The sequence below is a fragment of the Dreissena polymorpha genome, chromosome 8 (genome assembly GCF_020536995.1).
Source record: "Dreissena polymorpha isolate Duluth1 chromosome 8, UMN_Dpol_1.0, whole genome shotgun sequence".
NCBI lineage: Eukaryota > Metazoa > Mollusca > Bivalvia > Myida > Dreissenidae > Dreissena > Dreissena polymorpha.
Window position 1 is genome coordinate 24,440,187 of NC_068362.1, and position 15,699 is coordinate 24,455,885.

The 15,699-nt window shown below is 32.4% G+C and overlaps 1 protein-coding gene across 3 annotated transcripts; it reads right to left on the reverse strand.

Annotated features, from left to right (window-relative positions):
- Positions 1–5,757: 5,757 nt before the first annotated feature.
- On the reverse strand, positions 5,758–9,034 carry LOC127842653 (serine protease inhibitor Cvsi-2-like). 3 transcript variants are annotated; one of them, XM_052372284.1, is made up of 3 exons: positions 8,876–9,034; positions 7,660–7,758; positions 5,758–5,950 (listed from the first exon to the last, which is right to left on the reverse strand). In XM_052372284.1, the coding sequence occupies exons 1-3, from the start codon at positions 8,913–8,915 to the stop codon at positions 5,850–5,852; spliced, it is 240 nt and encodes a 79-aa protein (XP_052228244.1). In that variant the 5' UTR covers positions 8,916–9,034; the 3' UTR covers positions 5,758–5,849. The 3 variants fall into 3 exon arrangements, with proteins under 3 accessions (XP_052228244.1, XP_052228243.1, XP_052228242.1); XM_052372283.1 differs by having other exon boundaries at positions 7,654–7,758; XM_052372282.1 differs by having other exon boundaries at positions 7,642–7,758.
- Between the last annotated feature and the right edge of the window lie 6,665 nt (positions 9,035–15,699).

Below are 15,699 nucleotides of genomic sequence, written 5' to 3' on the forward strand. Positions count from 1 at the left end.
CTTGTAGACCACAGACTGGGTATTTATTTGATTTTTTTTCGTGTCATTTGTCTAAAAGAAAGAAAAAGAAAATCTTAATAGATGGATTTTATTTATGAATAAAATGATTCTCAATAAATGTGGTTGAATGTTACCGAGTTACGAGTTGGCTTCAGTACGAATTGACCATAAACCAACTTAGGCCCCCACAACAAAAGTTACTAAAGTATGATTACTATTGTAGCTACCATAGTATTTCACTGATCTATTGATATATCTATTTGATAAGCAGATGGACAAACAGAACTCTTGTGTTTTCTAGGGTTATAAATATGGCCCTTAAGCCTTTATTGGTAATAAAATGCATGCAGTGTTATGTCTCTGATATTGACAGTCTGCCCTTAGGCTATTTCATATCACTCAAAGAAAAGGAGATAACTTGCTATTCATTTAATAAGTACTTCTAACTTGTCTCCTTTCAGTATTAAGGGGTGTTGCTGCAGTTTTGCCGATTTTTTCCATCAAATAGATTTTGTCAAAGATGTATATTTAAGATATACATACAAATACTATATGAAAAATTAAATATAAACATAGGGTCACCGGCCTTGTTTTGATTTTATTCATGATTATATAACATGTACTTTTTCAATAGAACTGAACAATCTGTAATTGCGTAAAAATAATTAATAACCTAGGAAATTGGCAACATGTAGATATTATTTAAGCTAAGATACATCATATACCATTTAATGAAACCACACGTTACCAATAAAATGGAGTACACAAGTTAAATTTTAAGAAATTTATTTTAATTATTTTTTGTGTTACCCAAAAAAACATCATTGTTTTACTATTGTAACCACATAAATAAATATTAAAAAAATTCTGGCGAATAGAATTCTGCGAAACTGCTCAAATATGTTCATCTACGTATTGTCATCATAAAACACAAATACAAAGGGGGTCACCGCACTTTTAACAGAGATTTTTTGTTTTAATTATCCCTTCCGTCTAGACGTCAAATTTCATAAAAAAACAACAGCAATAAGACAAAAACCAAGTACCGTTTCATAGATTGTCAGAAATATGCATAAATATTAGGAATTGTTTACAATCTTAACTGGGATCACAACAGCTTACAAAAAGACATTAATAAAAGACAATATTTAATCATATTAAACATAATACCATACAGTATCAAACTCGACCTTAATCATTAATAAATTACATGTTCACAGATTTCTGAATGTTTTGAAGTTTGTGTGTAAATGCTTTAAATTGATAAATGTAAACAACAGGACTAAAGAGCTCCAGTATAAAACAAGTATGAAATTAAAGAAAGAAAAAAAAGCAAAAAAAAAAATAACCCCGCCTGGAATCGAACCACTGACAATTGTATTATGAACCAACTCAGTCATTTCTGATGATACTGATAACAAAAATATTGAGTTGTGATAATAGCATCATCGGTGTTGCTATAAATATATCATCGGTTAAATAAACTGCCGCAACACCCCTTAAGTTGTTTATTTTTTTCTTTCATATTGGTCTTCAAATGAATAAGCAGGATCTGGAAATGTCGGCACAATAACGTCGGTCGTTACAGTAACAACAAATATATACCTTTTTAAGGTCCGTGTACATACCGTCTTTTCGTTTTCCGTTTTGCATTCGACAACTCGAAACACGAAAATAAACGCATATTAGTTCATATTCCGATTTTTTTATTACCGAAACAAATACAAAAAACAAAGAACAAATCGACTTATTTATATCGTTTTTCGTTTTACTAATTACAAAACAAAACATGAAACGTGTATGTCTATTCTTATTTCGTTTCAATTTAAATTTTAAAAAATCAATATTTGAAAATTGAAAAAAAGCGCCTGCTCTCATTTTTCGTTCTTTATTTGATAAAACGATACACGGAAAACGGAAAACGAGAGGCGCTGCGCAGCTGGATGATAACTCATGATGAATGTTAGTGCTTTGTTTCCTCCCTTTGAAACTATTATTTTTGAATAATAAAATGTTCACTATTACATGTATAATAGAGGAAGAATCGAAGAGTCTTGGCACAGTTATTTTTGGCTAGTGAATAATGAATAGAGCAACATTAAAGTTATATACCAATATACATGCATGCTTTTGTTTCAAGTCATTGGATTTGATTTTATGTATAACATGCATTACAATAATCATTGCACAATAGAATATCTTTTTTCGGCGTAGCCTTTCTCTTCAAGTAATAAACAAAAATCGAATTATTTACTACACTGTATTCATATCTGTTTAAGAAATGAAATAAAAAAAATCCACAATATTGCTAAACATATACACATGTACATTCAATTAGTATGGTGAATTATTCCTAAGAGCATGCACGGCCTCATAAAGCCCTGTCATGACACGTCGTGTGCCGTCCTGGCTCATACACTTCGGGTAACTTGCTGGCGGTGGCCTCTCGTCCAGGTGTCCATGCAGTTCTTGCATCCAACCAGTGATTTGCAACAAGTTGCAAATGTAGGCTGCGACACTTATCCTGAATGTATTAATTAATGTTGTTATAAAGCTATCGGTTCACGCACTGAGTTCTTTTTAAATTTTATCAGCATGATTATATTTGGTGCTCCCTTTATAGAATAAAAAACATTTGCTTATAACAATTATAAAATTGTTTGAAACTCTTTGCGAGAAAACATCATTCAAATAACAGAAAAATCAACGCTAAGTATAGTACATTATGTCAATGGCGTTTATTTTATAAGTTACAACTCTGACGTTGTTACAAATTTATTTATTTATTTTTAATAACGTTTTTGTTTGGTGTACAGATTTTGTCTAATTTTTGAAGGACTGTTAAAATGAACTGGATGTGTATAAAACGAATAAAATAATACACTTCTCGACTAATAAATGTACTTTAACAGATCATGCAAGCGAACGCTTGATGGCGCGCTCCTCATATATATCATTGACTCAGCAAATCATACATGTATTGTTACAAATGTAAACACTTTTCTATAATGGAATTCGAGTTTCATTTTAGGAGACAACCAATGTCTTAGACGGAACATTTCAACGAGTGCAAGTAGATTCTATAGGCGTGACGCATAATGTTCGCCTTCTTTAAGTAACGTAACGTTTAAAGGAAAAAATATTAAGCGGCGTTATAATATCATTGGAATGTATATATCTTGTTAGCATTAACTATATCTTGGGCGCTCTTTCAGGAACATTAAATATGTTGTTTAATAAGTTATTAAATTGGCACATTTATTAATTATATTTAAGTTAATTTCATTTTCTTCAAGTGCAAAGCGGTTTCATATAAGGTGTTTGGTTATAACTCTTGTCTTAGAGCTAAAATCAATAGACATATCACAATGCAGTTGTTAAATGCAACATGTATTTGTTATTAATCGAACGAATTGGAAATTATATATTAGACACCCTGCACTTTACCGTTCCATAAGATTAAAACATTTATTTTATTTATTCTATTATGCAAGGTGACGTTAAAAGTAAAATCTTTGGGACATTTTAGCAGCTGCCGCCGATTATTGTGTCCTTAAATTGTCATGCGGGTCTAACGGGTAATACAAATACGAATACGGGACTCAGGGGACGGGGTATTGCAGCTCTTATAATGTAAGGAACTCCCCAATGATAATAGGATTAAAACGAATTTGTTTTTTTTTGTAAAATAAGTACTGAATTTACATAGAATAGGGGTAAAGAACAAGAAGTGTCATAAGAGGCTAATTATAGCCCTATCTAATCGGCTGGATCGGCATGAAATACCGGTACGTTGGAAAACCGTTCGATGTCAAGATAATGATCATTTCAAATTGGAAAAATACAATACCTGGAAAAAAACAACTGAAAATATCCACGTCTCTCGCCCTTACGGGCGTGTCTTTACCTCCACGAAAAAAGCACGTAGGAAGTCATGCTGATGGAAATAAGTGATCAAGTCTTATGTAAGGGAGAAAAATACGCGCAAAAAGCCACTAAAGAGTTACCTCCCCAAGACAGCAGCACATCCCGCAAACGCCACTCGTTTTTCGTTTTTCGTATAGCGTTTTTTCAAACCAAGAACGGTAAACGAGATCAAACAATCCGTTCCAATTTTCAAACATTTATTTTTGTCAAATGAATTGAAACAAAATATGAACAGGGAAATCAATTTCGTTTTTTGTTTCATAATAAGTACAACGAAAAACGATATAAAGAAGTTAATTTTGTTTTCGTATTTTGTTTAAGTTTCGGTTATTAGAAAATCTGAAAATGAACTTATATGCGTTGATATTCGTGTTTCGTTGTTTCGAATGTTAAATGAAAAAGGAAAAGACGGTATATTCACGGACCTTTTAATCGTCAATTTATTAAAGTGCTATTATCTCATTATACCAAACTCCTTTATGGATCAATTATCCAGCCTTTTACATTTGTACACCTACATTAAGTGGCAAACGCGGTTTGTGCATATTCTATGCAAACTAATTGAACATAAAATAAATATGTGATAAGATACTAGTGCCAAAGTATCTACCTGTGAATGCCGAACTGGTCGAAGCCGAATGCCGAAATGTCACTTTTTATTTTTTACGATTCCGAAGTAACCAGATGCCGTATTGACTAGATACCATCATCAGTTTGTTACCCAGACATTTTATCCGGGATAAAAATTTCGTGTGACGTCATGTCACAATGAATCCCGGCCTGTAAGCGTATCATTGGTTCATGGCTAAGACGGACACTAATTGTGTCGCTTCCACCGCGTGTAGATTACAGACTTGACAACTGTTCACATGTAAACCTGTAGCATTGCAAGATGTAAAGATTGCGTTGAACAATCTAGACCTGTTAACATGCTTTGTATTCTTTTGCATTCACCTTTGTAAAGAGCGTTAGAGTTGTGACACAGTTTTGTGCGCTGTGTATGCGATTTCAAAATACAAATTAATGTATATTTTAAATTTTGAACATTTAGTTTTTTTATTCATTGAACAGGTTTAATTGGACAATGCACAATATAAACTTTTGGGATGTCTCCATCCTGAAAATAAACAGTGTTGAAAATTGAAACATAAAATATCAAACCTTGTTTATTTGAATGAATATATTTGAAATGTATTTATAATCTATAATTGCAACATGGAACATATCAGCTGAATACCCCACACGTGCAACATTTCTTGTGATAAATATTATTGGCGGTCTTTCCCTTCCATAAGTTATGTGCGTCAAATAACTTGGTCATAAAGTTAAATCTTAGTTTAACATTGTTTTCATTGTAGATGCTACCTGTATGAAACCATATAGAGCTATGAAGCGGTGTGTAAATCTGGGTCACGTGCTTCAAAAACCTACGTTACCAGATGTTTTCTTATATTTATTTCACCAATCTAGAGTTATATTGTATGACTTAATGTTGATGCAACTTTCTTATAATGATTATCTGAACAATATATAGGCCGAACTTGAAGCCGGGTTATATCTTTAAAAAAATAGGTCAATAGGTCGAACGTACTTTTATTTACAGAAGCAGTCTCTTATTTTGCTACATTCATATAAATTTTGTTACTTTAAGTAGACCAATGAGATTTTCAATTTGACACGGTATGATCTACGGCGTACTTATTCGATGAAACCACAGTGGCTTTAACATCGTTCATCGTCATGTATTTAAAAGTTGACAGTTATACATAAAATGTAAGTGTTTCATTTGTTCCTAAACATTGTCCGAAAACAAATTACCAAGAACAAACAAATCTTTTAACTTTATACCGCCGGAACTCTATTTAAGTCATCATCAATTACAGCAGATCACATTATTTTATGAACGAGCATCCTGCGGTTGTTCAGAAGCAGCGACACCAGTTGTCTACGCAGTGCCACCTCTTGTTGCAGGTTCGATCCGCGGTGTCACGGCAGTCGGTTTGTAGCACGTATCCTGAGTTGGCTGAAATGTTGGATAGCAACCTGAATACACGATAGAGGTGAAATCATCGCATAACACTACGCCGTATACGATAAATATATTTTTATTACGGCTTGTTTGATGTCGGCTTTTTGTTAAAAAGAACATAATTATCACATGTAATATATACACATTTGATGTTCAAAATAGCTACCATGTGCTTGCTATTTAATTGGCATGGATGCAACTTGGGGTCACGTTGTTACCGGAACAATTGTGCAAAAGATCAGTTATGGATTAATCCAGAGTTAGTAAAAAACATGACTTTATGCTCCCAATGGCAACTGTAAATCTTAGCACTGAAGAGTAAATATTCTATTAATTAATATAAAATACGATTTATATACAGATTGCAGTTTCTTTAGATATGGACACTCTAAAATAACGCTAATTTGAACGCATGTATTGACGCTTGTTTGTGAACTGTGGTTATACTAAATGTTGTTCAGATAAATAAGAGTAGAAAGTGAAATTTAACCCATTTATGCATAGCGTCTAGAAAAAAGGCCTTGTTAAACAGCGTAGACCCAGACGAGACGCCAACATCAGGGTCTGCGCTGTTTGCTTATAGGAATTTCTGTAAGAAATATTCTAAATATAGAAATACATACATCCCTTATTTTGGAAATAAATTGATCCAATTTAGAAAGATGTGAGAGACAGCTAGGCATAAATCTGTTAAATATTAAACTGAACGCTATGCCAAGAATTAAATGCAGTCAGACATCAGCACTTTGAAAGTTGAGAATACGTGTCGTTCAAATCAAATAAGAAAAAGGTAGATAATGTTCATACAATAATATGTCCATTTTGTACAAATGGTGTAAAACATGTAATTCGTGTTAAACTTAACGGTCCCGAATACACAGAATTTGCCATTTACTGTTTGATACTGCTTATGGTGTCACACATTCGATTTTTATCGAGTTTAAAAGTGATATGGATACATTAAGCTTCCTCTCGTCAAATGAAAGACTTTTCAATAAAACTTTTAAATCCTGCACAACTATGCTACTACAATAGAAGACATTGTTTGCACCATTGTTTAATTAAGGGGCGTATGATGATTTTAGCTTTTAAAATATGACGATTGTAAGCAGATGCATTTTTTAATCACCTACATGTATTCCTAAAAGTTTTATTTCTTCAATTCTTATTTTACTATTATTACCATGATCATCTAATCATACTTTAAGTGAATTTTCAATTAATATTTTAACACATGAAGCAAAGACAGCAAACATTGTGCAGTTGTCTTAATGACCACATATAAAGTGTTCTTATTATATATGCTGTATGAACATAATAACTTGCTATAGAATTTCGGTATTGCGGAATTAAAATAATCATAAATTATATAATTCATATACATGTTTGTCCATGGTGTTGCTTGTTAGTTTATACATTCGAATGTTTGGAAATGTAAGTTCAATTTTAAATATTCCAAAATAATGGATACTTTAGTGCTCGTATAAATAATAGCGCCACCATTAAATTTAAATTTAAGTCAAATATAAAATGGCCAATAAATATTTTTAAATGTATTCTTAAACTGTATTTATGTATTTTTAGTGTAAAGAGATTGAATAAATACAAAAGCCTTAAAAATTGGCTTAAATGTATTATATTCAATAAGAATAGTATCGGTATTTAACTACATGTAAAACACTCACTTGAGCACGTACACATACTGTTTATGCATTCCTTGTGGAAACCGTCTGCACAAGTCATATGGGTGCATTCTGCATTTACGGTGTTGGTTGGGCAATCCTCCGCCATTACCATCGTAACTGAAATCATAAATATTATACGTTATTAAACGTTAATTTTGTATTGATATCTTACAATAATAATAGCTCAATCGCCCATCATCATCGGCAGCAGGGATGTGATATGAGCTATGAAAACATAAATAGTAGACGTAACTAAATGTTTGTTTTGTATTGATATCTTATAATAATAATAGTTCAATCGCCCATCATTATCGGCAGCAGGAATTTGTTATGAACTATGCTTAGAACCATAAATGTCTCTGCGTGGAGTTTTACACTTTCTTTCCTGTCATAAAAAAGTTTTTAAAATTGATAAAATCCGATTAAAACCACCCAGCTTTTGTAAACAAACGTAACTTGCGGCAACTGTGAAGACCACTCAGCATGCTTTATAAACGGCGAAAATCTATTGTATGTATGTATGTATGTATGTATGTATGTATGTATGTATGTATGTATGTATGTATGTGTGTATGTGTGTATGTGTGTATGTGTGTGTGTGTGTGTGTGTGTGTGTGTGTGTGTGTGTGTGTGTGTGTGTGTGTGTGTGTGTGTGTGTGTGTGTGTGTGTGTGTGTGTGTGTGTGTGTGTGTGTGTGGTGTGTGTGTGTGTGTGTGTGTGTGTGTGTGTGTGTGTGTGTGTGTGTGTGTGTGTGTGTGTGTGTGTGTGTGTGTGTGTATGTATGTATGTATATATGTATGTATGTATGTATGTATGTATTTATTTTGACCTTGCCGTCAAGGATAACCCATGAAAGTGCAAGCACTTATTTCCAATTGGGTCCTTTGGTTTTTGCTGAAGAGACAGCAAGCAGAAGAGGCAGTATTGAGATACAAGGAATTCGGGTGCGATACCCTAGCTCTTTGCGAATAGATCCCTTGGTTATTTTACGTGCTCAGTGTATAGCACCGATACACGCGAGAATTACCTGGGTTTCATACCAGTACATCTCTAGTTGGTAGGGAAACACTTGAAGCATTTCTGAAATGTCCAGTGCCCCGGCCAGGAATTGAACCAGGGACCTCTGGAATGGTAGACCAGTGTGTTACCACTAGACCACCGCACCACCCATTGTAAAAGTACTAACTAACCAAAAATCAATGTTATATTACACAAGCATTTTAAAGAAATTTACCAATCATGGCGACAGCAATCAAGCAGGATTGGGTTTTCATGGTGGCGTTTGTTCTTGAATCCGACGAACCTTTATTAAGACTGTTCTTTGATACATAAGGCAATCATTTTATACTGCTGATCAACGTCTCTGTGACACATGACATTGTGCGAGTCGCACGTGTATTTACTCTATTTTTGACAAATCGTGAAAGCACTGTCACGTAGTTTTGTATATTTCTAGATTTGTAAGCTAAATACGCGCTCACCGAATGAATTAAACCGCTCTGATCAGATACTGAATGTCACAATAATGCTTCTTACATGACTTATTATTGAAAACAGCCATATTTACAGCATAAATGTGCATATCCTAATTTCTCTTATCAATTCTAGTAGCTGTATGAAGTACGTCATTGGCATGTTTTATATGCATGAAGTTAATTTAAACATATTCCTATTTTAAATTGTAACACCGAACTGATTATATATCAGTGTACCATCTTATATTGGCCTTACGTTTTTCAAAATACGATGTTTGCTTAACAGTAACACAAACACAAAACGTTGCCCCACTATTTTTAAATGTATAGTTTAACGACGCTAGAAAACATTAAAAAGAGAAGAAAAAAACATCTCCGAGTTTTTTCTTTAAGACAGGTGACCAATCGCCTTTTAAATGACAAACAGGATAATTAAACTACACATCATTATACACGAAAACAACTGAATCTGGGATTTCAGCATTGTAACGTTCATGCAAAGCTTTTGGGATTTTCCTGAAAACGAAGTATATGTGTAATAGTGTTCAACTCTTTGACCACAATAGATTGCTAGAAGCGACCAACCAGGGTTTGTATTTAACAAAGTTGCTGTTGAGTAGACCATTAAAATATACAGAACATTAAAAGTGTATAAAACAATTATATCATACTGGTATTTATATTTTTATGGTGGCGAAATACAATCACTATCTTTTTCAATCTAAAGCCATATTGCTATTCAACTAAATTCTATCTTAAGTAAAGAGAATTTGAATCCAATACCACCGGTTTCATTTCATCCCAATATTCATGGCGTAAAGCGCAAAATTAAGCTAAGAAACCTTTAATTACGCAACACAAACAAATTATCAATTAAAAGGATTGTTAAAAAACCTGCATTATACAAACAACTCACGCGTTAGTGTAAACGTCTATATATTCGTCGGCATGCTTTTAAAAAAATGATATTTTATGGGCACATTAATTCGTGGATTTCTTTTTTTTTCCGAGGAATATTTGTTCATTTTGTTGATCGGTCAACCCACAAAATCGACGGAATCAAATATCCCACGGACAATAATGATTGCAATGTATTAAAATCACGCTCTATAATGTCCCACGGACAATAATGATTGTTCAGTAGTATAATCCCGCTCTATTACGTCCCACGAACATTTATAATTGTACATTATTATAAACCAGCTCTATTATGCCCCACGAACAATAATGATTGTACAGTATTATAATCCGGCTCTATTATGTCCAACGAACAATTATAATTGTACAGTATTATAATCGCGCTCTTTAATGTCCCACGAACAATAATAATTGTACAGTATTATAATCCCGCTCAATAATATCCCACGAACAATAATGATTGTACAGTATTATTATCCACCTCTATAATGTCCCACGAATAATAATAATCGCACAGTATTTAATCCCGCTCTAAAATGTCCCAGAGAACAACAATGATCGTACAGTATTATAATCCGGCTCTATAATGTCCCACGAACTATAATACTTGTACAGTATTATCAATCAGCTCTATAATGTCCCGCGAACAATAATGATTGTACAGTATTATGATCCCGCTTTATAATGTCCCACGAACAATAATAATTGTACAGTATTATCAACCAGCTCTAGTATGTTCCACGAACAATAATGATTGTACAGTATTATAATCCGGCTCTATACTGTCCCACGAAGAATAATAATTGTGCAGTATTAAAATCGCGCTCTTAAATGTCCCACGAACAGTAATGATTGTACAGTATTATGATCCCGCTCTATAATGTCCCACGAACAATAATGCTTGTACAGTATTATAATCCCACTCTGTAATATTCTACGAATAATAATGATTGTACAGTATTATAATCCAACTCTGTAATGTCCAACGAACAATAATGATTGTACAAAATTATAATCCCGCTCTTTAATGTCCTACGAACAATAATGAGTGTACAATATTTAAATCCAGCTCTATAATGTACCACAAACAATAATGATTGAACAGTTTTGTAAACCAGCTCAATAGTGTCCCACGAACAATAATGATTGTACAGTATTATGATCCCGCTCTATAATTCCCAAGAACAATACTTATTGAACAGTATTATAATCCCACTCTATAATGTCCCACGAACAATAATGATTGTACTACATTATAACCCCGCTCAATAATGTGCCACGAACAATAATGATTAGACTGTTTTATAAATCAGCTCTATAATGCCCCACGAACAATAGTGATTGTACAGTATTATCATCCGGCTCTATAATGTCTTACAAACAAAAATGACTTTACAGCATGATTATCCCGCTCTAAAATGTCCAAAGAACAATAATGATTGTACAGTATTATAATCACGCTCTATAATGTCTCACGAACGATAATGATTGTACAGTACTATGATCCCACTCTATAATGTCACATGAACAATAATGCTTGTACAGTATTATGAGCCAGCTTTATTATGTCCAACGAACAATTACCATTGTACAGTATTATAATCCCGCTCTATTATGTCCCACGAACAATTACAATTGTACAGTATAAAAATCCCGCTCTATAATGTCCCACGAATAATAATAACTGTAGAGTATTATAATCCGGCTCTATAATGTCCCACGAACAATAATAATTGTACAGTATTATAATCGCGCTCTATAATGTCCCACGAACAATAATAATTGTATAGAATTATAATCCCGCTCTATAATCATTTTCCTTGACAGGTAAAATATAACAGTATTCACAACCACACAGTGTACGTGTCAGTCTTTTGATTTGTCCGTGGTTACAAAAAAAAAGTATATACTTAGTCATTCTCTTCAAGCTCCGCCAAAATTTTGACGATCTCGATCACGAAGTCCGGTTGTTAGGTGAATTAATTAATGAAAAAAAACGTCGCCAATTTGTAGAGCAAATCTCTTAAATTACTTGAGAGTAAAAAAAAACACAATTATAGATATAGAGACGATCAATTTAAAACTAAAACATGGGCCATTCTGAATAACATCATCAAAATGCGTGAAAGTTTTATCCACATGTTTGTTTTATAATTCGCTTTGATAAATGTTAATTTTTAAATCAAATGTAAGCATGCTAATATTTTGATACAAACAAAATATTGAAAATCTAAGAAACCATTTATGTTACAAAATACTAAAAATGTTCTACTACGTTATCGTAGGAATTAAAACATATGTTTTGATTTAAATATTTATCATGATAAATGGCATTCGTATAATTATTCACACAACCATGCATCGGTCAACTAATTTTGAAAATGAAAAAAACGAGCCAATATTCAAGTTATCATGGAGTTGGCTGAACTCTGTCCTGCAAACAATGTTTAAATACATTTTTGCTACCGTCTTACAATCGTTCTCATAATACTGAATTTACTCACGCAAACTACTAACAACATAGTATCAAAATCAAATTAAATTGTTGATTCATTCAATATATATATGTATATATCGTTCAATCGTACGACCATGAAGAACATAATTTAGAGTAAATATTCCCATTTTTATTTGCCATTTTATGTTTGATGTGCTGTTAAAAAGTGATAAAAGTAAATTTCTTCTGTAATGTTGTGCACAGTCTTGACATGTTATTTGCGTCTTGGAATATGGAATAAACAAAATGTAATCTCACCTAGATTTGAAGGTTGAATAACGTGATTTCGCCCCAGACGCATTTGTAACAAACAAGTTGTTATTGTCTGGATGCATGCTTTCTATTTGATGATTTGATGTGATTTCTGTTCGATTGCATGACAAACCGACATTGGTATATGAGGGTAAAAAACTACGGTTGGTGTAAAAGATTTCTCACGATACTTTACTACAGACTTGAAAATAATTGTAAATGCTTCATAATTTCGTAATACACTAATTATAAAAACATTATATATGTATTTACATTGTTTAAACATAAACTTTGCTTCTAAAATATTGCATATATTTTATCATTATTATCATTATTTTTTTTTGTTTAAATAATAATTGATTATATTCTTTTTAAAGATTGATGCTACAGTTCATGTTATAAGTGTGTTTAGAAACCAGAAACATCGTCTCGTTAATGAATCAATGTCAGGTCAAAGTCTCTGTTTCCAAACGATTTTAGGAATGACAAACAACATGTGTATGTCACCGAGTCCAGACAGTGACCCAGTACACATATCAATGGCAATATGTTCACTTTACGCACACAATGCTTTTTATAAATGTATTGAATACAAGTGATGTATCCATTTTATTACTCTAGCCTGTTGCCATTCTTCGCATTGAGGTTAACATATTGGGCTGTGATTGGCGAGGACTTCAAAGGACAAGAGTGAAAGTTACTTGTTTATGCATAGTTACACACCACTTATTAATTTTTGGTTTGAAACGAAGGGAACAGTCATTTACATTGTTGTTCTCTTTTCTTTTTGATGGTGATAGCAAAAGATTTTCACGTATGACGCCGCAGCACTGGCTCCGAGTCGTTGACAATAAATTTGAATACCTTGAACTGAACAATATTGTATTAATTAAGGTTAACAAATCGACATATTCGTTATGAATATATTCGTTTCCACACTTAAGCAAATAAGATGATAAATAAATATATGTTTCTTTAAATGTGTCTTCCCAAAATATATATTGTTATCTTAATGGTTACTTTCTCATCGAAGAATAGTTAATATTTAACATATTTAACAAAACATCCACATATTTTGATGCTTTTCAATTCATGTGCAATTGTTAAACTGTTATAGAAAATGCTCATGTTTTAAAATAATTGTTCGAATTGTTATTTATATTGTATAGTTTGTTCTTATCTTATTAAAGTTAGTTAATATGATAACAAATCTATTAAATAGAAACATAACTTATTCTAGTTTTAATTGTATAATGTTTGATAATTAAGCATATTTCAATATAAGTATTTGGAATATTTTTATTGAAAGCCAAAAGCATTCAAGTGTAGTCAAACGTACTGCCAATAATTGTAAATGTTACACATGTCTCAATGTAATGAAAATACAATAGCAATGAAGGGATCAAATGTTCTCATTCAAATCGGCTCAGGACAATTGCTGCTCAATGTGAGAAAATAGACTATTGGGATCAAATTCTAACGAAATTACGCCTTTGTTAAAGGGCAGTTGTTCGCAGTTTTGAAAAAAGATAATTATAAAAAGTAATGCTTTCGAAACAGAATTTAAACATTATATTAAAAAAATCACTCGTTACTACGGTTATCAATCGAAATAAAAATAATAATTCATCGTTTGCATCCATGTTCATCTATGAAAAACAACAACAACAACAACATTTATTAGCCATCAAGCATTATAATTGCTTTTTAGACAAATGCAAAATACATGGGTTAGCTACTCGAAGCAGTTCACAACAGTACGACGGTATAAATGCTGGTGAAAAAGGACATCAATGTTTTGCTTTTTCTCCGAAAATACATACCTTCACAAACAATGAAAATCTGTGTAGACTCGTTTAGTTGAAAATACCGTCTTACAAATGTACGACCTTTGAAGTGTAAACTTTGTTATTAAAAATAAAAAATGTAAGTGTTTTACAACAACCGAAAACTAGTGTTGCATAGTATCAAAAGAAATAACACAGACCATTAATACTATGCATTGTATTCAAGAGGACTTGCGTGATACCTTCTTTCAGATGTACAATATCTGGGCTCATTTGTCAAGCAAGCATGTAACTCGTCCCAACAATCAAACTGCACAACGCTCTAAACAATAGCCATTTAAACCATATAATGTAAAGAAAAGTGTAACAAAATCAAATATATTGATCAAAATGCAATATATTAATGTGATGTTCACAATTACCCAATACATGTTCGACATACACTGTCTAGAAACTATATACATGTGAGTAATGATTAAAGTTTGATGTTTACAATAAGGTCAACATATACAATCCGTTTGTTTAACAAAATTAATCTTTAACTCGTATTATCAGATATATTTGTTAAAAATCAGTTATTCACAATGTCTTTAATAGTTTGTGTTTCCAAGTTTAATTACTGCTATACTTAGTATTATAAATTGGTACAAGATCGTCATATGTAAAAAATGGTATAATTATATAAACTATCAACTAAATATTTTTATTCGTGTATATGTTTATTTATGACATGCAAATATTCATATGTGATATCCGTTATACTATGTACTAACACACTGTCTATTAATGTCTTTATTATCGAAATGCTACTGCAAGCCCTTTTGTATTTAAAGTCTCATGTTCGGTATACAATGACGTAAAATGTTGGAAGAAACAGCATTGGTGCTTATTTGCAAGCGCTTGCACACGGTCTTTTACTAGGATCACATGTGGGAAATGTAGATGACAAACCCTTCCGACATTTCGGAACATACGTACTAAAAATACAATATTTTACGCAAACGTACCGTGAGAGACATCGATTGCAATCTGACTGGCTGACACAGGTTCAAATGAAATAATAGTAAATACATTTGGAACTTGGCCAGACAAGAAAAGGGTCGATTCAAATGTCTGCCAATCAAAATTA

What these genes read in the sequence shown, in the direction of transcription:
- LOC127842653 (XM_052372282.1), bottom strand. Translation starts at nt 8,915, where the DNA reads ATGAAAACCCAATCCTGCTTGATTGCTGTCGCCATGATTG. An exon ending in GATTGCTGTCGCCATGATTG is followed by an intron (nt 7,759 to 8,875) that starts GTAAATTTCTTT and finishes TTATGATTTCAG; the next exon opens with TTACGATGGTAATGGCGGAG. An exon ending in CAGTATGTGTACGTGCTCAA is followed by an intron (nt 5,951 to 7,641) that starts GTGAGTGTTTTA and finishes CCAACATTTCAG; the next exon opens with CCAACTCAGGATACGTGCTA.